This window comes from Pholcus phalangioides, unplaced genomic scaffold (assembly GCF_987345545.1).
Source record: "Pholcus phalangioides strain wild (caught in Gottingen) unplaced genomic scaffold, Ppha-v1.0 ptg000015l_1, whole genome shotgun sequence".
Classification (NCBI taxonomy): domain Eukaryota; kingdom Metazoa; phylum Arthropoda; class Arachnida; order Araneae; family Pholcidae; genus Pholcus; species Pholcus phalangioides.
Window position 1 is genome coordinate 12,989,279 of NW_028301608.1, and position 26,040 is coordinate 13,015,318.

At 34.3% G+C, this 26,040-nt stretch overlaps 1 protein-coding gene across 2 annotated transcripts in view; it reads left to right on the forward strand.

The window, feature by feature from the left end:
• LOC149075462 (uncharacterized) overlaps positions 1–25,606 on the forward strand; it is a 117,940-nt gene extending 92,334 nt beyond the window's left edge. The window contains exons 2-6 of one of the 2 annotated variants that reach the window (XM_089242819.1): positions 1,289–1,506; positions 10,818–10,953; positions 11,625–11,773; positions 22,713–22,944; positions 24,463–25,606. In XM_089242819.1, the coding sequence (XP_089098945.1) occupies positions 1,289–1,506; positions 10,818–10,953; positions 11,625–11,773; positions 22,713–22,944; positions 24,463–24,602 (875 nt within the window). In that variant the 3' untranslated portion in view covers positions 24,603–25,606. The remainder of the gene's footprint in view (positions 1–1,288; positions 1,507–10,817; positions 10,954–11,624; positions 11,774–22,712; positions 22,945–24,462) is intronic. The other variant, XM_089242820.1, reaches the window with a different exon arrangement.
• Positions 25,607–26,040: the final 434 nt, after the last annotated feature.

A 26,040-nucleotide genomic window follows, 5' to 3' on the forward strand; every position in this document is an offset into this window, starting at 1 on the left:
ATTATAAAATGGGAAAGGGAAAAAAAAACAACTCGGTGAATTGGCAGAAGAATGAAACAAGTGCTATGTTTAATATGAAACCATGAAAATCTGATACAGAAGATTCAAAATTAGTTAGAAACCTTGCCGACAGCTGGAGATACACACGTTGGTTGTGGTACGGAATCCCAGGAAAAAGCTATAAACTGTCCATTGCAAGCAGTCGTTGCAATCGCATCATAATCGGTTCAAAAATGTGCACCTTTCGCAGCACAGAGATGACGCAAAACGATCACTACTAAACGGTATGTTGCAATTTTGAAACAGTTTGTCGACTTGATTAGAGGCTCGATAAGGCACCACGTGGTTTATGCAAGATGAGGCCCAACCACACCGCACTCCAATGGTCTTTGATTTCCTTGAGGGGAATACTTCGGAAATAGAGAACATTGCATTGAACTATTCCACATTAGAAGTCTTGCCCGAGGATTTCATGACGTTCAATGACTAATAAGCGGTTTCCGGGCTATTAAGCCATGGTCTAAAGCATTTCTTCCTGACGTTTTACCCACATTTGTGGCAGACATCTTCTGAGATTAAACGGTTGAGCGAAGCGTTTCTTGCTCGTCACGGAGACCTACGTTCGTTTAACTTCAGAAGATAACTGCCACGGATATGGGCGAAACGTCGGGAAGAAAATGCCATATGACCTGATAGCCTGGAAACCACATGTGAGTGATATTCCACATTTATTGGAACAGGTATGGACTGGCCTCTATCCTCACCCGATCTTGCCTCCTGCGACTATTTTCTATGGGGAGATTGAAGATTAAAGGACACTGTTTTTAAGAATAATCTTGAAATGCTGGGCTAGATTCAAGATTTGATTTGTGAAGCACGTGCTTCCATTTCCGTTGAGACACTACAAAGTATGCCTGAAAATTTCATTCTCCGTTTGAGCGATCACTGTGCCAAGGTGCACATTTTGAATCGATTGCGATGTGATTGCAACAACCGCTTACAAAGAACATTTTATAACCCTCGGACTCCGTACCGCGGCTACATCGCCACCTGTCGCATACATTTGTAACGAATTTTGAAACATCTGTATCAAATTTTTACTGCTTTCGAACCACTCCTACCACTTCTTTTATTCTTCTATCAATCACCGTGCGACATTTTTTTGTTTCCCTTTTTTCAAATCAGGGAGTTTTTCTTGGGATACCCTGTATTTAGTGTGGTGTTAAGCATGTTTTACTGTACAAATGGTCACATTATTGAGATATTTACTATATGCTCTTTGTTCCAGCAACTTCGTGTTTCGGTGCTATTCGTATGGTGATGTTAGATGTTCCCTCTCCGACATCTCAAGGCGAATCGGTAGAACTTATTTGCAGCTACGAACTCTTAGACGATGACAAGCTTTATTCGGTTAAGTGGTACAAGAACGACGTGGAATTCTACAGATTTGTTCCGAACGATTGGCCGCCAGGACAGTTCCTTCCTCTTCCCGGAGTCCGTGTCGATGTAAGTCTACAATATATATGTCTGAGATTTTATGTATCTTCACGGATTCAGTGAAAACGATGTTGGGAAAAATATATATTTTATAAGACTTTAACTATTTAGAGACAATTTTCAAAACACAACTTCAACACTTGTGGATATTAATAATGATAGCCGTTGGTAATCAATTCACTTCAAAACAGTTCAAGTCGCATGGCCACGTCAATTTAATTCAAACACTGATATTACTTTACCGTGCATGCACCTCGTACACATTTCCAATGAGGAATTTCTAACGAATCGGTACATACCGGAACGTTTTGCGTAAGTGTACGAATATGCATGGCGCTAACGTTATTATGTTTTCATATTTGTGTTTCTCTCATTTTCTCGCTGGTGTTACCATCTGTTTTTCATATTTTGAAGAAAAGATAGTGAATTCTTGAATTTTCATGTTATGTAAGTATCGTGTTAAGGTTTCCTGCTCTCTGGGGAGAGACATTTTTTTTTTAAATCGGAGACTGGCCCGTACCTCAAACTCGAGAAAGCCAAGTTCAACTTTCCACCATTTCCAACCTGAATCTTTATGATGCGAATCCGGTACGACACCCATATAATATTGCAAATACTGCAGTGTTTCTCGAAATATCTATCAAGATCACGAATTTCCAAATTGTTCTACAAAAATGTTCGTGGTCCAAGCTTAATCAAAAACCGATAAAAAGTTTTAAAAAAGGCTATTAAACTGCACTTTTATTCAATCATACGAAATCCAAAATATTAGCGGCACATCTGTTGCATGGCCCGGCAGTTCATTCACGATAACGAACAACTCGATCTATAAAAACGATGAATTAACCTAATGAATTCAGTACCTGCATTTTCTGTACACTGAAGTTCCAAATTTCTACCCTAAACATGAGTGAAGAGGTGTCTACATAAGCTTATTGTGGAGTTAATAAAGAAATTACTGGAGAGACAGAAGAGTTTTGCTTTTCTTCTATAGTGAAGCGACACTGCGTTCACTATACAGAATCAGAGAAGACCGTGCGACTGAGAAACGCCTTAGTATATGAGTAGTAATGTTGCATACTGCAGGTGTCCCTCACTTTACGCGATTAATTGGTTGCGCAAAATAGTCACGCAAGACGAAATCCCGTAAAGTGAGTTGAATATAACATGGGGAATATAGGGATGGAAGTAGGTTTTCTTCAGCAGGATTTAAAAAATTTAAAAACTCAACAAAGAAACTTTTTTTAATTAATTAATTATTCAAAAAAAACTAATGAATAAATCCCGTCAATTTAGTCATCAATTAATATGAATGAATTAAATTTATACTTTTTCCTGTCGTCGCTACTTCTGATTGATTCTAGCGCGGATCTGGATGTTTTCTTTCCAGAAGAAATCTGGTACAATGGGCTGATAACTCTTTTTAAAGAAGCAGTCGAGATTCGGCTGACACAAGAAGCACATTCTCCGTTTGTTGCAAAGTCAGAGAATTCCTCATATTTTCCGCGAATATGAAAATTATCATATCTCTGGAATAGTTTTTTTAACCTTTTACCGGCCGAATTAAGATTTTTTAATTTTTTTTCCCTGTTATTTCCTGTCCTGATCCTTTAGTTTAGAGATATCAACCATAAAATTCATCAAAAAAAAATCGTGTATGTTTTCTGGACTTGCCCATGTCAATAGAAACAAACAATAGAAATCAAAACAAACAAAAAAAAATTTTATTCTTCCTTAAACAATATATAATTTAAAAGAATTAATTTATGGCATTAAATGCTGAAATAAAATTTTTATTTCGTAAATTAAGTTTCTTTCTTTCAAACCGAGCACAACTCAGGTCTATCACCATTTATGGGTGATTTACTGAGTATGTACCTAACAGTCTGAGTATGCACTCAGACTGTTAGGTACACACACACCTCCGGCACAACTCACTAGGTGGTAAATCGCCCATAAATGGTAATAGACGCGAGTCAGTAATGCTGCAAGATTCGCTTGACATGGCCTATCCTCAATTCTTTCACATTTAAATATACTAACGAGGCAACTGTCTAAATTTACAACATCATAGAACTATCTAAGTTTGCTTATTTGAATGCTTATTTGTTTGCTTATTCCCTCACATATTATGATGTATTATGTACACGTACAGGGAATACAAGGTGTCCCATAAACTCGTAAATGATTAAAAAATCTACAAGAATGGAAGGAACTGATATATTTGAACGCGGTTTGCGAAAAAAAATATTTTTACAAATGGTAATTTTCCTTTAGTACATAAAAAATAGTTCGAATATTTGTCAATAGATGGTAAAGTAGAAACGACAGAAGCTTTACTGAAGAAGTTGAATATTTCGGACGCAGAATAGATTGAAGTGTAGTACTTTCGCATTGAATTCTGTTATTTTCTTCTATGCAGCGTCCTCTATCGACAAAAACATGAACGAATTTTTTCTTCATAAATAAAAAATAACGGTCATTCGTTGCCAGAATTACCTACTTCCTGCCACATTTCTAAATTTTTCGGAATCGTAGAGATAGTGTGAGAATCATTGAGAAATTACTCTTTTTTTAAAAATTGTCATCATCCATATTCTCTTATACCAACTATGGCTTTGATGCACTACTTGCTGCATTTAATTGGCAGAACGATGATGGAGTGGGCATGAGCTGTAAAGTCTCGTCTACCCAGGTCATACTACCCAGGTATAGGGTCTAGGTCAATTTGTCGCGATCAACTTGTCGCGGGACAATACGTCGCATTCAATTTGTCGCAGCGTCAATTCGTCGTGCTACAAACTCGTCGCGGGACAAATTTGTCGCAGACTCATTTCGTCGCGGTACAAATTTGTCGTAGGTTCATTTCGTCGCAGACTCATTTCGTCGCGGTACAAATTTGTCGTAGGTTCATTTCGTCGCAGACTCATTTCGTCGCTGTATTGTCAATTCGTCGCGACAAATTTGAACTGCTTTAAAATTCATATGTTTGTTGTGATCTTGTGATCTTATAAATAGGGTAGTTGCTTTAGGCGTAAAAAATGGAACTAATTTTTTTTTCTCATTTATTGGAAATGTTCCCCCTTCCCATCTCTGTATTAATTTTTAACAAATGAAGGAAAGTATTCATTGAAGTCATCGAGGGACATTGGAACGTACACCAAGATAATAAATTGGGATCCAATAAATTTTTAAAATTTAATTTTTACCATATAAGCCGCATTTCTGTCGGGATTTCCATTTCTCGCAGTGAGGGACGTTGAAGAGCTCACCCAAATAAAAAATTGAGATCAAATAAATTTTGAAAATTTAGTTTCCATCGTGTAGGCCGCGCTTCCCGCTTTCTGCAGGGATTTCCTTTTCTTTCAGCGAGGAAGTTGGGGAATGCAATGATTTCCGTAATTCACTATTAAATATATCCATGCAGAGAATATATCTTTAAGAAATTTTTTATGACAATGTATCTAAGTTTTATGTGTAACAGCTGCGAAAAGTATTATTTTCAAATTATTTTTTTGCAATGCATTGTACATTTCAAATCACTTTGTATTATCACATCGAAATAATATTCAAACACTCCAACCATAGCCACCAGAACTGGGGGCTGATGCCATTTGAAACCTCCCCCCCCCAACTCCAATAACTCATGAATATACAATGCAATGCACCATTTCGCCGCCTGAGTACAGGTTTGAGTCCCTCATAAACGGAATGAATGACGATTTTCAGCCGCCCCCCCCCCCAGTACCAAATGCTTAGACGCTAATGAAAACTATGTGAAAATATTCAAACAAGCCAGCCAAAGATATGCGACTGATTATAAACATAAGATTAATGGTTATATTATATCTATGCGACTGACCCATAGTCATCTTTCTTATTGGTGATTACATTGCCTTTGTCGGTGCTCATCCTGTGGGCATTATGAAAACTTCATCGAATCGTCATTCATAAGCACTGTACATTTCCACCCTTGATCTGCGCCCAACTCCCTTCGCTGTGAGAAATAAAAATCCCAACAAAAGCGGGAAGTGCGGCTTATACGGTGAAAATTAAATATTAATTTAATTGAATTATTAATTAATTAAATATTTCAGGTTCTTATGGAGATACTGTAATGGTAAATGTTGGTGACTCTCGAAGGGGGGGGGGAAGAAACTCTCTAGCCCATGGGGCAGATAGAAATTTACCATTAAAGATAGGCTCACTGTAATTTGGGGAATATCATGCGAACCGAAATTTTTCCACGTGATATTGAAATTTTTTCACAACAAAAATCAATTATTTAACATTTCAAAATTTTATAACTGAAATTTTCAAATATAATTAAACTTTTATATGCAGTTTTTAACTCTAATAAAATCTGAACTCTCAGCATGAATTTCGGTGCAAACCATATTTTATAAATCAAAATTTTTATTTTTGAGAAATTTTAAAAAGATTATGGTGATATTAAAATATCTTTTTTTCCTTAAGATTTATATTGAGCACAGTAACCTTTAAATTAGTACATCTGAACGTAACGGCCAATCTATTAAAATAATATTAGTAATAACATCATGGGAATAGTAATCAGAAACATTATATCCATAATGACACAAAATGTAAACGTGCTCACCCTATTGCCTCATCTAAATTTTCATTCTAAGATCATATAAGAAATTCTCGTAAGATGCATTTAAATTTTAAAAAAAAGAGTTTTAATTTTTTTTCCGTGTAATTCTTAATGCATACGATCATCTTTTACATCCTGAATTGCACGTTAGCATCGTGAAATTAAAAAAAAAAAAGCAGCTCCTCTAATAGCCGGAAGTATACATCCGCGAAGTGATAATGATCCGTTCCCATATGATGTTCAAAGCTAATTACAGAGCAAAAAAGGAAATACGAGTGAATAAAATAAGACTAAAAAAAGATATTTTTCCTATTTTTCCCCTTGTAAAATGGTCGTTATTATGACAAAAGCAACAGAAGGTGATAAAGAGCCAGCGGATGCCACTCCTACAGTTTTTGTTTTTTTTTTAAATACTGAAAATTAAAAGAAAAAAAATTTTGTGAAAGGATATTTTCTAACCACAAAATGAGTACTAAAAATTTTTCAAAAAAAAAACAAAAAAACACTAATAATATGGAAGAGAAAACCATGGTGAGGAGGGAATATCAATTAGGCAGAGGAGATAGAGGGGAAAAAAATTGGATTAAATAAGCCATTAGAGCTAGGCTAGAAAATATTATAGGAAAAATGGAAATAAAAAGCACCTTTAATGGAAGAAGGGACTTCAAAAAAGCTATCATTTTTGAATGGAATCAATAGATTAAAAAAAATATGTGAAAAGAAATATCCGAGCAATGGCCCAAGATTGTCATAAAAGATCATTATTTGTGGATCTTCTTTTCTCATTTTTTGGTATCATTTTTTTCTGGTTCATCTTCTTTGGTGATGTTCGCTTTGTATCTTCCTTGTTAATGTGTTTTTGTGTGCTTGTTTTTTTATTTATTTCAGTTTTCTCTTCTTAGTCGGGAATAAACATAATTTAAGTATACCGAAGGAAAGTATAGACTTGTGTTGTATCATACTGAAGTTAATGAGTGTTTTGCCTTTTTTATGCTGCAGAATATCATATGGAAGTATAAAAAAACAATCGATTTTTATGATTATTGGTTTGATGGATGGATAATTTTGATTAATATATGTACTAGTATGAATTGGATGGTGGTTTTCAAAGAGAAGCTAGAGAAAAAATTAAAAAAAAAACACCTTTTATATGCTTTCGTTATTAGTATTAGAAGGAAATTGAGTTTGGTAATTCAACTGTTTGGCTGCCAGTCTGTTATTATACAGTCGAATCCCGTTATAAAGAATTCCAAAGAACTGAATAAATCACTTCGTTATAAAGGAATTTCTGATCATATGAATGTTAGCGTTAGTTTAAAAGATATCGTTGCAGCCGAATTCGATTCCAACGGAAAAAAATACTTTTTTACTTTCTAGATGGGCAAACTACGATTTAATTATTTATTTATTTATTAATGAAGAAATTGTGGGGTCGATTGAAAACTTGACTAGAACATATATATTCGAGTATACGAACATATATATTCGAGTATACGAACATATATATTCGAGTATACGAACATATATATTCGAGTATACGAACATATATATTCGAGTATACGAACATATATATTCGAGTATACGAACATATATCCGAGTTCGAACTATCGCGAATTGACTGTATCTCTGAAGGAGTCCTACTGGTTAATTTCAGAGATCTTTCGATTATTTCTTCATTTTTTTGACACCATCATGTACGCAATAGATCGTTTACAGATACGAATTTTCTAAACTAATTTCCAAATTTTCAATTTTGTGGAATAAAATCACGAAAATCATATAATTTACGTAGATTCCACACGTTTTTCAACAAATTTAAGTAAAATAATTTTATTTCTTGAGAGAGCAATAATAAGTATATAAACTTCAACTTCGATCATCAATATTAAATATACAGGGTGCATAGATAACAGAGCATATGGTATTTGACCTGCGAACCGTTCATCCTGGAGGCATATTTCCCAATAAGAAAAAAGTATCCATATAACGTGTAGTACTCAGATATGTCGTTCATGTTGCAAGGGGTTATGTAGTTATTAAAATGAAATAAAAAATTGACTTTTTATGAGGACATTCTCTGCCCAAAATCCCAATTACAAAATTGTAGTCCTGTTTCTCACCTGTTAATGACAACAAAGAAAAATTCACGTTTCTAAGTGCAATATTTTCTGAGATATTCGAATTCAAAAAACGGAGAAAAGTCATGAAAAAACAGCGTTAAATATGGGTAAACCGTTTTACCCCCATTCATATCGTCCTTTATTACATTTTCTGATATTCCTTCGGTGGTTGATCATGATTAGACCGGACGTTTAGGCACTGGAAATGATCAAAATACCCGACGAAAAGGCGCTACAAATGCATAAACTAGACATTAAGATATTAATTTGTAATTAATGGAAAAAAAAGGAAAAGTAACTAAAAGCTATGATATTAATAGTACGAAAACTGCCTAAAATTTGACCGCTTTCAGTGAATCTACTGTTTTAATTATTGATTATAATAATTGGCGAGAAAATAAGAAAAATACTATTGAAAATGTATAGAAAAATAGTACAAATAGAAATTTCACATGGTTGAAAGCGGTACAAGAAATTTACAATTCGGAATTAGTTCATAATCACGAGCCGGAAGATAATATCTCGGGACAAATAATAATTTTTTTTTCAAAAAACCATCGTAGTACGGGGAGTGAGGCCGGGATTACACTATAAAAGTTATATAAAAGTCCTTTTACAAAACAGGAAAAATTCAACCAATAAGCTTATCGGTTGCATTTCCTCGAATGTAACTTATGAGCTTTATTGGTTGGATTTTTTCAATTTTGTAAGAGGTATTTTATCAAACGGTTATAGTGTAATGCCGGCCTGAGAAAACATTTTGAACGGGGAATTTATATGAGCATTAGTCAAAGTGTTGTTGGGACCACGAAAAAGTAAGTAGTACTAAGCGGAAAAAACTCACAGTGAGAACGTTATAAGCTTGATCTACTGTATACAATGACAGTGTTTCTCTCGTCATTCCGAGAGTATCAGCGTTATAAAAAAAAAAGTATATAAGCTTGGAAAATACAGTTTTACATACCCTGAGCATGCTGGGCAATTTGTTAAACCTAGTTACCTACATTCAGAACATAATAAATGAACGCTAGAGAGAAAAACACGTACAATGAGCATCGTTTTTTTAACGTTATTTTATTAGTTCAGGCTCATGAACGCAGAAGAAACATCGCATCTACCGGAATTTCAATGTATCCGATTGTTTTTTAATTAGAAAAATATCAAAAAATCACTTATATTCTTTGTAAATTATTGAGAAATTGATTTCTCGGATAAAAAAAAACGATAGAATGCAAAAAATATTACCAAACTTTATACGTGTAAAATTAGAAATTAATATTCAGAGTCAAGGATAGATGACGCAAAAAATAAAACTACACGCACAAAATCGAAACTTGATCCGACTCGAAATCAAAGAAAATATTGTCTACTGACTGTAATTAAAGTAAAACTGGTATTTGACTGTAAATTTCTCTATAATTTATTTCAACTGGGATAAATTTTATCAAATATCATTATCATATTTCTATAAAATTCATTAATTCAGAAATTTATGTTTCAGATCAACAAAAGGAGGCGCGAGTAAAACGTTTTCTTTTGGCAGGCGAATCAACACATTTCTCCTCTTTCTTTTGATTTCTTAAAAGCAAAATTGCATATAAGTTTTGCATATGATTATTGGTTACTTAAATAACATGTTTGAGGGGTTTTTCAAACTTCTCTCATTACATCACCTACAATGAAGAAAATCAGACTTGGAGCAATCGACTTGTTGCTTCTGGATAAACGAATCTTAATACAAAAAGTTGAAAATTAAAAAATATCTTTTTTGAAGTAATCAATGCTACAAACATCGAAGTTGTACTGAATATGGGCCTAAAGATTTGAGAGTAAACACGAACAATATCGTAATAGGAATTTACGGCAGGAAAAATTCCAAAAAGGCATTTTTACAAAAAAAATCAAAATAGGCGAAAAATGGAATAATCTGCTCTCGTAATTGCAACAAGTCGTTGCAAATCCTTGGTTTTGACAATAAATTACACGACCTGATTTATTTTTTGCAATTTTTTTTTTTTAATTTCCTCTACCTTACATACAAATCAACAATAAAATTCTTGATAAAAATTTTATGTGAAGATGAATATATCCAGCATCACGTCTTGGCTGAAAAAATTTGAATTTTCACAAAAAAAAAATTTAATTCGAAAAAATAAATATTTTTTAACATTTATGTTTTTAATGTATTTTTTTTAGTATTAAAAATATAAGAACATCTTGGAAATTCCAAGAAATTAATGATCATTGTCTGAAAAGATTGGATCGATTCGATGCACCGCAAATAAGTTTAATAAGTTGGCCCCCGACAATCCGTCACCATATAGCAAACATTAAGAACCATTCCTGCCAGATTATGAGTTGTTTCTAGATTTCATGTTAACATATCATGGAAAATATTTCTATCGCCAATGTAATTATGGTATAATATGTGTCGGGTTTTAACGACAGGTTTGCGTCATTTCGTAATGAACGTTCAGGTAATTAAATGTTTTAAACTTTTTTTATTTCCATGATTTATTGTGTTGATAATTATTATTAATAAATTATCATTTTATTTCACTATATCTTTTGATATGGATTTCCAGCTTTCCAAATCAGGAAGTCAGACGGTATATCTTCGAGAAGTCGATCTGCACAGTGCCGGAGTCTATAGATGTGAAGTCTCCGCTGAAGCTCCGGAATTCCAGACCGTTGATGCTGAAAGAGAAATGAAAGTTTTTGGTGAGCACTTTTCTACTTGTGGTTGATTCATTAAAATATACGAAAAAACAATGAAATTTTATCTTTCGCTGTCAATAACCCCTTTGCGCACATGTTTTGGCAATCTCTATTTGATGAATCGGAGATGAATCTCGCAAACTTATTCTAAACTAACCACGGGTAATAGAAAAAGTAAGAAGGGGAAAAAAAAATTAAGAAGAAAAGGGAGATATATATATAGTATAAAAAAGATAAGTATATAAATAAATAAATGTATATATATATAAGAGATATAGAAAGTATATACAGTAGCATTCCCTTTTCACCCTCACCGTACAAGCTCTCTTTCGCTCTTATATGTATATAGTAGAAAAATCTATTTTTGGGAAGTTAACAGTAACAGGGAAAGAAAAGAGGGAAAAAACTTCAGTTGAGATAAGTTTATAATAAAGTTCCACGATGGTGATGAGAGTGGAAAGAAAACTCAGAGAACTGTATTGAATTTCTTCCAATGATGTTTGAACGAAATATTTCGTCCATGATCGTTCAAAACAGGAACTATGTTACTGATGTAACTGAAAAAAACAAAATTGTTCTCTTTCATACATAATTGACTCTGTCAAATTGAATATATCATCTCTATCTACCTAATATTTTTGATCTTCCATTTATAATTTTGACCTGTTTTTTAGTACTGCCTACAGAAGGTCCAAAAATAACAGGAGGTCTGTCAAAATATCGTGTCGGGGACACCGTGTCCGTTAATTGCACGTCTTCTAAGTCAAAACCCGCCGCATCGTTACGATGGTACATCAACGATGAGTTGGTGAGTGAGAAAAAAGTAATTTTCTTTTTTTTATTTATCAAAAATTCTTATACTGTATTAAGGTGAAAATCTGAATATTGCTTAGTATTGAGAATTGCTGATCCCTTGGAAATACGTAGAGGTCATGTTATTATTTTCCAAACACGTTAATGATATCGCCCTAATTAAATCAATAAAATCAGTTTTGAATATCAATCAAGATTATGAATCTAATGAACTTACATTTCTTAGAAATTGGAAGTTAGGAAAATAATTGTACTGTACTAATTTACATATCGCTTCTCACACCATTCATATATGTATGTATAGGGCGGCGTATTTATAAACGGTACTTCTCGTGTTTATGAAGAATGTTGTGTTGAACTATGCTTGTTTGACTATTAGGGTGGAACGAAAAATAACCTTTTCTTGAAATTTTCCCAACAACAACCAGTTTCCGAAAGCGTAAACGATTTTTGTGTAACGGTGAGTTTTTTTGGTGATTACTTCCTATAAAATATGCACTACACCCAGAATCCTGATTCGTATGTTTTAAATACAAATACAAATACAAATACAACGCCACAACAGGCAAATTGCCCAACGAGGTGGCTGACTTAAGAACATCATGGATCCCCGAGCCCCTACCTACTACTGCACCCCCCCCCCGCGGAACCCCCCCCCCCCAACGAATCGGTACATGCGGGAATGTGCGTGTACGTGTAGTGCAACCTGGCGTAAAGTTTGTTTCTGTGTAATGCTTGTTATGTGTAGTGCTGTCATCTGCCCCCAGTTTTACTAACTATGAGTGAAGTGTTATGGTTGAATGATTTATCGTTGTAGGACTGTTGCTCTCTGTGGCGAGACTTTTTAACGGGGAGATCGGCTCGCATTTGCGCCTTGAAGTTGGGAACCACAGAAAACCAACTTCAGCCGACCACCACTGTGGGGTTCGAACCCGGATCCTCGCATCACGAGTCCGGCATTATAACCACTCGACCACCACAGCGGCAAAATGAACAGAACCAGGTTCTGACAAGACAAAAATGGGCTCTTCTCTACAGCGGTAGTTCTGTGACATTAATGTAAGTAAATATTGATTCAAAATAAAGGAAACTGTTCAGTTCATAAAAGATTCAAGTCCGTTCCTACATACTTGGTTATAACTGGCATATAGGTTGGCATATGAAAAATATGTGTACCAAATGTTAAATAATTAAATGGTATAATAATACTTCCACTAGACCATGTTAAAAGGTAGGAGACATCTTAATAACTTCTAGACTTTTTAACGGGACATCGGCCCGCATTCGCGCCTCGAAGTTGGGAACCACAGAAAACTAACTACAGCCGACCACCACTGTGACGACAGTGGGTTTTGAACGCTGGACCTCGTGATGCGAGTCCGTAACTATGATCACTCAACCACCACAGTGACTAAAAGGAAGATTGCATCTTACATTAGTAAGTGCTCAAAATTTGCTCCGTCCATTGACATACACGAAGAAGCACGGGGTGGGATGGAGAGCTGAACCCGCTCCAGCATGGACGGTGTCACTGTTGTCACTGCCGCATGCAAGGCGGCTACGAGGTCTTCTTGCGAGTCAAGCGTATGTCTATACAAAAGAACTTTAAGATGGCCCCATAAAAAATAATATAAAAGGTTTATGTCAGGGGATCTAGCAGGCCACTATATTAGGCCACCGCGGCCAATCCACGATTTAGGTATTCTTGATTAAACCACTCGCGGACATTCGATGCAGCATGATGGGCTGGTGCCCCATCACACTGCAGCCAAAGAATTCGCAAGATAGCCAAGGGAAGGTCGACAAGAAAGTCTGGGAGGCAATCTCTCAAGAAAAGGAGGTAGTTTTCAGCAATCAGACGTTGTGGAAGCAGATATGGTCCCAGACACCAAACGTTGATTCCCCAACGAACCTGATGAGCATTTGTACGTGTTGCATAGGGATTTCTGAAAAATCCCAGATATGGCTGTTATGGCTGTTAAAGACACCTTCACGAGTAAATGCTGCTTCGTCAGTCCGTAGAATCCTTTTTATTTATAAAAGTGCTGTCATTGGAATGCTGTTGAAGCAGCCATTGACAGAATTCTTTCCTTCGCGAATAATCTTCTGATGAACTGCCTGCACCCGCGTGAAATGATACGGATGCAAAAACTCATCGTGCAAAACGTTTAAGACCGTTACGTGACTTGAATTTAATGCTCGTGCTATCGCTCAACTGCTGGTCCTTTGATCCGATTCAACAAACGACAACACGTTACCTTCGAAAGCCGGTGTTCTTACGGACGGTACTGGCTCAGCGTCTACGTTTGGTTGTGGTAATACACACCCTGATTCGCGCAATCGGCGGTCGAGTCGCAAAATAAATTTATAGTCTGGTTGCTTTCGCGTTGGATAGCGTTGACTGTATAATCTTGCTGCTTGCAAGGCTGATCCGTGACACTCACCTAATATAAAATGCATGTCACAATATTCTTGTATGCTGAATGCCATCAAATTAGAAATTATAACAATAAATAATTAGACGCAGTACTTTCTGGAAAATAAAACAAAACGAACGACTAACGCTTATCTATAACCTCTGCGAAGCTAGCTTTGTGAGATGCAAACAACCTGTTCTGACTTGTAAAAAATGTTTTTCGCTTTTTCCTGAAAAGTGCGAGGGAAAAAAAACTCTTTCGTTTTCTGTATAGCAGGGTTAATACATTTTTAGCATTGTCTAAAATGCCAAGTTACACATTTGGTGTACGTTTGGTGAATTTACCCGGATTTTTAAGTGACGTCATCAATTTTTAAAGCGTTATTACTCATTAATTATGGGCCAGATCAAAAAAACGGAAAACACTTTTCCATATTAGTTTTTCACAGAAAATCACGTGTGTAATCATTGGGGGGTCGATAGTTACCATCCTGTATATATCTGTAACTCAAAATCAGATTTTATATATATAGAAGATTTATTCTCAAAACAAAATATTTTATGGTTTATTTATAAAATTGTTCACTAAATTTTAAAACATGGGAGATCCTTGAATATTTGGTATTGGCTTCTCCTCACTGAATATGTTACTGCAGTGGTGACGACTTTACATACATTCACGCTTTATTTAAATTTATTGGTTCATTTTACTCATGTAATATTTATTTAATATGATTACACTTTATCAATATTTCACATTTGTCACTTTCACTTTTATCTCTCATTATTCACTATTCATTTGTATTATATGTCTAATTTAATAATAGGGCTCATATTTCAACATATTTAAGGGCTGGTGAATTCCTTTTTTGTACCAATGTAATATATGCTTTATCATTATTGAAATCAACAAAAATGGAAATAAAAAAGCATATTTTAAAAGAATTGTTCGAATAATTTTCATTGAATTGCAGAAACAATGCAAATATATCTTAAAATATTTATTTTTAATGATTTATTCATGAGATTGATCACTAATATTTTAAATGAGATCCGAAAGTTAATTTTTTGTGGCTTCTCCTCACTAAATATATTAATGCAGAGGCGACCACTTTACAAAAAATCACGAGATTTCTAGACTTTAATGTTTTTTTTCAACTCTTTTATTTATTTATTTCACTTATATATATATAAGATATATTTAATATTTGATCACTCTTTATCGACATTTTACTTTTATGACTCATTAATCTCTATTTTTATTACTATATGTTGTCTTTAATAATATAATAGGCGTTATCAAAAAAAAACCTATTTAACACGTTATTGTATTTCTTTTTATCAATGTATCATGATTTTTATTATGATCGAAATCATCTAAAATGGGAAATGTAAGAAATTGGGGTAGGCTGTGTAATAGACACGGCCGCAAAATGTGACGGCTATGGAAAAGGTTTGCATTTGTAATATTACGCTCTCAATATGCGTAATTCCCAATATGATATCTCTGATTAGGTTATTTTTCATTACACAAATATAAAGATATGTACACATAACAAACATATATCCAATATACAAATATACAATACACGTACACTATAGATATCAAGGGACTTGGTTGTCCTTCTTGCATGTCTATAAGAATTACGTTGTGATATTAGTTCACCAACAGCCTTATTATTGTGGTTTGTAGATGTTGGTAATTATTTCATAAAGTAAATACAGTAAAACCTGTCTTTAGCGGACCCCGTCTTACGCGGAAACCTGTCTTCAACGAAAAAAAAATCGTTTTCCCTTGATTTCAATGCCAAAATACACATTAAAAAGCCTGGGTTAAACGGAACATGTCTGACGCGGAAATGGAAAGGAAAATTGCACCCTTTAACAGAAAATTGCATACAAACGCTGTGAATGTTTGGTGACCAAAAGATCATACAAAATGTTGAAGTGCTCCACCGAAACTTTTTACACAATCTATGCTTCCAAATGTGAGTTATTTTCTGTACTTAATACTGTGGTTTTGATAAGTCATACATAGTAAAGCTCTTTCTTTCTGAAATTCTGTCTTTTCCACGAGAGGAATCAGTGTAAGGATTGAATTTCCAAATGATATGCAAGACATAAAAATTGTACGCAACCTGCGTGCATTCCGTGATAGTAAGGCTGAGCAGGGCCGAAATTAATTACAGAGAGAACAAAAGTGCACTGCCTTGGCGGAAAAATTCATGGAGTGGAAAATCTTAGGTTGTGACAAAGATTCCGTTAGAAAATCATCGAATTTTACTGTGGTGGGTAACGCAAATGTCGTTATTTTAGAAGAAAAACAGTGTAGGTCGGAATTTTATACAGATGCTGTGAAAATCTAAATAAATTACTTGGTAATTGCAGACTAATTATGTATTTATGTATTTTATTTCTATTTAATTATGTATTTTATCTCTATTTAAATTATGTATTTTATCTCTATTTAAATTATGTATTTTATCTCTATTTAAATTATGTATTTTATCTCTATTTAAATTATGTATTTTATCTCTATTTAAATTATGTATTTTATCTCTATTTAAATTATGTATTTTATCTCTATTTAAATTATGTATTTTATCTCTATTTAAATTATGTATTTTATCTCTATTTAAATTATGTATTTTATCTCTATTTAAATTATGTATTTTATCTCTATTTAAATTATGTATTTTATCTCTATTTAAATTATGTATTTTATCTCTATTTAAATTATGTATTTTATCTCTATTTAAATTATGTATTTTATCTCTATTTAAATTATGTATTTTATCTCTATTGGAATTATGTATTTTATCTCTATTTAAATTATTTATTTTATCTTCGATTAATTCTTTTTTTTTATTTCAATCACACACGAGATTGTTACAAAGCTTTGCACATTATATCAATTGAACCTCTACTAAACTGAAAAAATCTCGGTCCCTTGCGATTCCGTTGAAGACAGGTTTTACTGTATATCTTTCCAGTTTCTGTGTCACTTCAACATAGAAAATATCCACATAGATGAGTTGAATTAGTGTTGTATTTTTGTTATGATGTATAATCTAGCCTGGTGTTTATTGGAAATACAACGATATTGTTATTAGGTCTTATGTTATTATTTGTATGACTGATTGCATGATATAGATTCATTTTTTTCGGAGCGGTTATATCTATAACTAATTTTAATTAAATAATAAAAATTCTATATCAGTTGGATCTCAAAAGAAAAGCAAGTATGAATTTCGTACAGCTTCCACCAGCACACGAAAGTGCTATGACTACGTCATTAATCAGATTTAGAACATTCTTAACATTAATACTTTTTTGCTTCTTAATTAGGAACATTCATAAAACGTTTAATAGATCCGATTTAATAACATTTACTTAATGTAAAAAAAAATGCTCAAGCGAAAGAAAAAGAAACTTAAATGATTTCAGAAGACTGATAATGAGAAAGTTATAAGAATTGATCAGGGTTATTCCAGAAGCTGACATCGTTCAGGTTTCTTCTTTCTCTATTTCTCGTATAACACGTTCAAGTTCTTTTAGAATCACAAAAAAAATAATTTGTTCATTTGGAATTTTTTTCTTAACGCAATTCCAAGTCCATTAACACATTCCCACGTTTTACAAAGTATGTTATTTTTATTTTTTAAGGTAAAAAAAAAAACTATTCATCCTTTAATTTAACACCCTTTCTTTTGATTTAACTCTTCCTTCTTAATTATTTCCTTAATTTTTTTTTATTATGTTTCTCGTTCGATCGATCTTTTCTACAGGAAAAAAGCACCTAAGATCTCCCTAAAGGTTTCTTTTAGGGTTTATCTACTTTTTTCATCGTTATTATTTCCCCTTTTACAACTAGTTTCCCGTTTGCTATCAAAATCAGTTTTTTTTTCATTGAACAAGGAAAACGTTAGATTTTATTCAGATCACCATCAGATAAAGTTAAAATATTTCTTTTTTTTTTAAATTAAAAGTAATTTTTCTATCTTTATTATGTTTTTTTTTTGTATCACTAATTTATTTTTACTTTTTTTCCCACACACACACACATTACTGATTTCATTACTTTAAAAAAACTACGCAAGACGGAATTGCATTATCAGTTCAATATTATTCGTGTTTTTTTTCTAAATTTAAATATTCATTCTGTATGATAATCTATAATAAATTGAAAGAATCTTGATGAGATTCTTGATGATTTTTTCTCTCCGATGGTAAATAACACGTGAAATTTTTAATTGGAAATTAAAATCCACGTGATTAGTATAATAAATTACAAATCCGGCATAGCTGACTGAAAATGTAATTTTTTAGTGGAATTATATTATATATTATAATTCATAATATATATAAAATCAAGGTTTGAAATATAAATTTCTGGTACGAGACAAAAATTTTGGCTTCCCGAACTGCTTGTAAGTGAATTTTCATTACTGGTCAGCCCTAGTGTGTACAGCAGAGGCACACACTAGCCACACATGAGAGCCGTATGAAAAATAAATCAAAATGTAAATTTTTGAGACATTATTTCAAATTATCAAGATGCGCTCGTTTTTCGACATAATTTTTTATAGATGTAAGAAATTGTTCATTGTACATTCAGACGTGTGAGGAGAATCTGATAAGAGGAGAAACCGATCAGGTAGATAGTTTCTTTTAGTGAAGAATAATTTGTGTACATTAATGTTTAAAAAATAAGTGGATATCTTTGAATTTCGCAGAACTGCTTAGTCTTGTCGTCGATCCGATACCTAAAAGCTTAATGTGAATGGCACTGTGAGCTCCCTTTCCATTTTTTTTCATTAATTCCGTTTTTTTATTAATTTAATTTTTCTGTTCATTCTATCGCAAACCTATTCGCAAAAAAAGGAAGGGTATAAAACCGCATGTTTGTAGTTGAACTCGAACTAATTTTCTAGAATATTTAGAAAACTACTTGGTGATTTGTTTTGAACATATATACTCTATACTAGTACTCACCATTACCAGTGAAAATTCAATTAAGCGGACATTTACAAGACCGACAAACAATTGAGTATGAAACAACGTTTTTGATAAAACCTGTATCAGAATAAGCTGAAAATGACATGCAACTTAGGAAACCTATTTTAATAATTTCGCACAATCTTTCTCTGCATTTTCGTGAGAGTAGAACGTATATTCATGAAAATATAAAAATGTTTCTCTTAAAATTTCCAATTTTCATCGCATGATTTTTGCTTATAACATGCCATGTTAGATGTATGGTGCAACTTATATGAAAATCCCAGCTGAATGTCGTGAAAATGCGGAAAGATATACGCAATATTGTGAACTGTAATTTCGAAACTTGCTGAAAGTAACTGAATAATAAGTGATTTTCCACAAATTGGTATACAAATGCAAGGAGGCAACAAGCGAACAGCCCAACGAGTCGTGCTGAGATTTTTCGACGATTAAATGTTTCGACTAAGAATGACAATCATTCTCTGTTATTTGATTATTTCGAGAATAAGCTTACCGTATTATCGAATATACACTGCTGGCCACCCAAATTGCAACACCAAGAAAGACAAGAGATATCGCAACAATATTTATTTTTTAGATAACATGTTGACCAAGCATCAAATGATTAAATTTATAAACTTCTGTGAAGTGTGGTTCCTGCCAAAATCAGTAGCCAGAGTAGCCGCCATTGTTGGAGATCACCGCTGCCACACGCCTCGGCATTGATTCAAAGAGACTATGGATGTGTTCTTGGGGTACAGCAGACCAAGAAGCTTCCACGCGTTGCCAAAGTTGATCTGGTGTGGCAGCTGGGGATGTAATCTGGGTCAATCGTTGAGCAACCATGGACCACATGTTTTCTATCGGCGAAAGATCCGGAGAGCGAGCTGGCCAGGGAAGCAATTCAATCTGGCGATTGACGAAGAACCTTTGGACAATGCGTGCCACGTGTGGTCGCGCATTATCCTGTTGAAATATGGCTGTGGGCAAGCCCTGAAGGTAAGGAAGGACAACTGGCTCCAACACCTCGGAGATGTAGCGCTGGCTTTTTAAATTACCGGCAATGCGTACTAGAGGAGTGCGAGAGTGATATCCAATACCGCCCCATACCATAATACCCGGTGCAGGACCAGTGTGGCGGTGCATAACGCAGCTGTTCCGCATCCTCTCTCCACGGTGTCTCCAGACTCGAATCCGACCATCGTGGTGTTGCAGACAGAAGCGTGACTCGTCAGTAAAGACAATTTCATTCCATTGTGCCGTCCACATCCTTCTTTCATCGCACCATTGGCGGCGGAGACGTCTGTGGTTCTGCGTCAAGGGTAGACGAAGCAATGGACGTCTTGCGGACAGACCACTCTGCTCTAAACGGCGTCGAATGGTACACGCAGACACTGGATGATGCAGTACAAACTGAATGTGCTGTGCTATGGTTCGTGATGTGGCTGAGCGATCCGTCAGTGCCATACGCCTGTCATCACGTGAAGTGGTGCACTGAGGTGGATGCGATCAAACACGTCGGTCCGTCGTACCCTCCTGCATCCAACGATCACATATCCGCATTACAGTTGTTTGGTTTCGTCCAACACGACTACCGATTTCCCTGAAAGATAATCCACAATCTCGGTAGGCCACTATCCTTCCTCTGTCGAACTCGGATACTTGATCAAAAGATGATCGCTGTTTTCTACGAGGTATAATTGATCGTTTTTTTGAAAAAACCACAAGAGAAACACAATTGCCGTACTTCAAATCGTCGAAATCTCCAAGTCTTAAATAGCGCTTTGAAGTGACGCCACAAGCGCGCGTGATGTGCGTCTGCGCTGAAATTCTAATCATTTGCATATCTCACCTCCGCTAATGCATGTTGTAAATTTCATATTATTTGCATGCTTCCTTCAGGGTGCTGCATTTACGGTGGCCAGCAGTGTATTTGAATGAGTGAGGACGAGTGTATGGATGTAAGAGAGGTTCCTTGGCATAACACGCGTGTATGATGTCAAAATGAAGTAACGGAAGACAAAAATGAAATAACAGCAAATAATCGTGTATAAATTTGTGGAAAATCTCTTATTATTCAATTAATTTTTGCAAATTTTGAAATTACAGCTCACAATAATACTTATATCTTTAAAATTTTCACGACATTCAATTGGAATTTTCGTTTACGTTGCACTGTATATATGGCAATCAAATTATGAAAAATAAAATCTATATTTCCGGTGCATGCAATTGATAATTCTTTACTAATAAATACCCATAACTCAATGAATAACAATTTGAATAACAAAGTTGGAATTTCCACACAGCATGTCCCATGTACAGCAGCATATATTTGGGAATTTTGTAAAAATTCGTTGCAAATGGTATGAGCAAAAAAATCATGCGATGAAATTTGGAATTTTTATAGAAAACAATTTTTATTTTCGTGAATATACTTGCTATTTTTTTAAGTCACAAGTCATTTGCAGCTTTTTTTGATACAAGATTGATCAAATCTTTTCTTCCATATTCAATTTTTGTCGGTCCTTTAAATAGGCTCATGATCAAATTGTTTTACTGGAAATAGTATGTATCTCTCTCTCCTCTCTCTCTCTCTCTCTCTCTCTCTCAGTATAGAGTATATATGACCGAAATTGTGGAACAATTCGACCAGTATAATTATAGCAGTTTTGAAGAAAAAAATGTCTATAGCAATTGGAGAAAAAAGTGTTCCGAAACGATCGTAAATATCAGGTTTTGTTTTATCATTTGGAATTCAATTTGTCGAAAAGACGTTGTTCATATTCAAACGATTTATATACTTAAAAATTTATCCATTTACACAAGCTCGATTGTGTCCCGTTATGGGAACTCATAATAATATATCGTATACTAGAAACCCAATCATCTTATGATTATTTCATGGGTACTTTATTAATTTTTTTCGTAAAATTGAAATAATTTTTGTTTTTAACTGAATTTTTCTTAAATTTCATAGTTGAATTTTAAAGTTTCCCCCCCCCCGTGTGATTAGTGGTTTCTTTTCGTTCTTCGACTTATTTGATTTTGATTTCTTTTTGCTTACATATTTTTTAAATCATTTTTATTGCAGTTTTGAAACACTGGAAGTTTTTCAACTAAAAGTGTTAGTGTGTATTCAACCTTTTAAAGTTTGCACCATTTGATTCACTGCCACTGTATATAAAATACACCGTAGAAATTAAATTATTCTTGGTAACTCTCAAATTCCGATTTGAAATTATTCACGTATTGCTCTGGTTATACATCTTGATCAATTCCTACTTTAATAACAAAACACAACGTTTGACGGTCATCATCATACAGGCAATTTAATATCATTTCAAACCCCGAACGAGCAAGCTATGCCCGAATTTTTCTCTAGCAAACGTACAAGTGAGTTGTAATTATCTTTAAGTGACGGTACCATCTTTCTCTCACAACGAGAAGTGATAAACTGTGAATTGAGTTATTATTTTCCTGAGTGTAATTCAATGTTGTGGATCTTAATTTTTGTCTGGATCGCCCACAGGCAAAACCAGAATACGAAACAGAACACTCGACGACTCTACACGCTGACGGCCTAGAAACTTCGAGTTTAACGCTTCGCTTCGTAGTCACAGATAGCCATTTCCGCCACGGCAACATGAAACTCAAATGCACGGCGACCATCTCCAGAGTCTATACCATGAGTAACGAAGAACTGGTTTTCGGTGGGAGGCAACAACAATCAGGTCTTCATATTAGTGAAAACATGAGCCACGGTGAGTATATTCAAACCAAAAATAATTACTCATTCCAAATACGCTGGAACCTCGTTTATACGTGTCTCAATCATACTACTTTTGTATTCATAGACGACGTTTAGCTCCAGTTGTTATTCATTCCTATACATAGTAATGTTAAAATATTCCATTTTTTCGACGGAAAAAACCCAAATACTTGACGATTGACTTGAACCCACCCCAAATCGTTGGAAAATGAGTCATCATTTCCATCCGTTAAATTAACGCAATTTTTGTAGATTTTAAAAACGCAAATTTGTAGATGTATTGGGCTGTAAAAAGCCCTCTCACTCTCTCTACCGTCCCACCTGAGAGCCATTTGCTGAAGTTAAGGGAAAAACTACTAATATATACTCTACTTAGTGCCTCGCACCACACTACGTGCAATAAGGAAGGCAGGGTCGTGTCTTCAGTGGTGTAGATAGCACCATGCTTGCCCGATTTGCAAGAAGGTTCAAGTCCCAGCGGAGACCAGATGACTTTTCTTACCAAAAAATGTCTGTTTCCTTCATCAAGAAATTGTTTAAAAAGTACAAATTTGAAGTATTGCCACCTAAAAAAATCGAATTGCCTTCCTTGTGGGGCGTGGACCTCACGTTGGGAATCACCGCGGTAGAGAATGTTTTTAGAGAGTGTACAACAACAATTCACCGAAAGCAAATATATTTTTCCGACATATTTGTTGCAATATGTGATATCAACCATTCGAGGGTACATATGCCCCTTTGGATTGGATTGGATTGGATTGGAGTTTGTTTTTTATTGGTGCAAGGACCATCAAGGTTATGCTACGTCAAACCATGATCAAGTGGTATAATGACTTGCTATATTTTGCATTACCCAGGCTGAAAATTATGAGAAGGCCTGTCTCATTACAATATCCTGCATCCCCGAATGGCTGATTGCCGGTATTGCAGCGAATCCGTAAGAAAATATGATGTTTTGAAATGTTGTTGTGCACCCTCTAAAAAGACCCTCTACTCTCTTTGCTACTGCGATTCGACCGCACATTCTATGGCCAAAAATACTTGTTTAGGAGCATTAAAAATCACAACTCAAATTTTGTCCAATGCATTTACAATCACCCTGTATAGAAATCAATTAGCAAAACAAATAACAATAACTTATTTCATTACATTATTGATTTCTTTTTTTTAAATTTCGAAATGAATAGCATAAGAGTACAGATTGATACATGGAATGTCAGTTATAATCTTTCCGTAATTTTGCTGATATGGATTTTAAAATTTAAATTTTTAGGCATTATAACAAAAATTTGAAAAGCAGTTGAAATCATTGAGTCGTGATATTTTCGTTGAGATGAATGAATATGGGGAGGAGAAATTTTTTTCTACTAAGAATTTTCAATTATGTGATTATATTACAATACTATACGGCATTTTGACCGTTTTTGTCAACGTCGTATGTATTTCATATAACCCTCAGAAATAACCACTCAATTAATTTTGTTTTCTATTTCTTTTCAATGACCAACAGTCCAAAGCTCAGCGGGAATTAGCGTTTCCGTCCAGTGGAGACTGGACCTAAAAGTTTTCTGCGCATCTCTATTTGGTCTGATCTTGAGTGATATCAGGACCATCGTGAGAAATTTCCTCGCAATCATTCAGGCTGGATGACGTCAAAACAACCGCTGAATTTTACGTTATTTTTTTTAAAAAATGGAATTTAAAAAAAATTCTTTCTCCACAAAGAAGATAATTAATAATTCGATGTTGGCTGTGATATGTGACAAATACACTGTGCCTCCTCCTAGAAAAAAAAAGTATATTAAAAAAAATAACAAACGAACAAGACACGTTGTGCGAAGAGAGATTTCACAGTGCAAACAAGAAATATAATAGAGAGAAGCCACAAGAAAAAAAGGATTATCATTATATATATAAACGGCATGTTATTTTTATTATTAGTTATCGAAACACATTCCATAGACCGGACGGGAACCAGGAACCATGGACGAATTCATTGGATGTGTAAAGACACTAAGCAAAGCGTCGCATCCCGAATAAAAAACGTATTTTGTATGAATCCTGATGATCAAAAAAAATCCATGTGGTTATCATAATCGATGACGATGCATACGCGACCGTGACTCTAATGAATATCGATAATTACGTATATATGTAAATTTTTTTAACACGGATTTTACTCGGAATAATTAAAATTTTGTTGAAGATTGCGTTTCGATCAATGGGAATTAAGTACAGAAAAATAATTTCATTTCTTTAATGAATGGAAATCGAGGAGATAATTGATAAAGAGCTATGTGTAATTTTGCATTTCTTGTTTTCCTCGTCTTATAATTTGTCAATCACTCTCGTACAATTTTTAAATGACATAATTGAGATAATAAATATGCTAACTTTTCTATTCCGTGCCTAACCTGGGATGGAAGTATTTCAGGTACTAATGTATGAATCTTAAATCGACAAACATTATACTGTATCGACCTTAACTGATATCATACAGGTGTTTGTAATTTGTGTTCGTGTGAATTGAACTGGATACTACACCAAAAAAAAAAAAAAGTTGTAGATTTGTTCGCATATTTATGAAATTTATGGGATGTTTGATGTATTGACATGATGTATTTGAAATAAAATGTTTTCATAATGCTCTTCTCATTATTTGTGCTCCTAGAAAATTTCTTCTTCAACGTTGGATGTAGGTCGTATCTATTAGTCTAGTAAAACCCTATATAAGGATGCCTTCTGTTATGATTATTGCCTATATATATATATATAACGATACTACTTACACTTTTCATAGTGTTAAAATATTCCATGAATAGTGTCCCATAGTGTGTCTTTCTGCACGAAAGCAAATCACAGAATTTTAAGACCTGAACTTTCTTCAATATCTTCTGTGCCCGAAACGTTCGTGAAGCTGCGGTCGCCGGTTCTTGCCTAGACCAGCGCCAACAACAACCTCACCAATACTGCTTTATCCAATGTCACATTATCTATCAACATCACATTTAAAAACCTTAAACCTTATGTAAGCGTCAGCAAGAAGAAAATTCACTAATGAGCTATCGTACACCTTACAACTTATAGG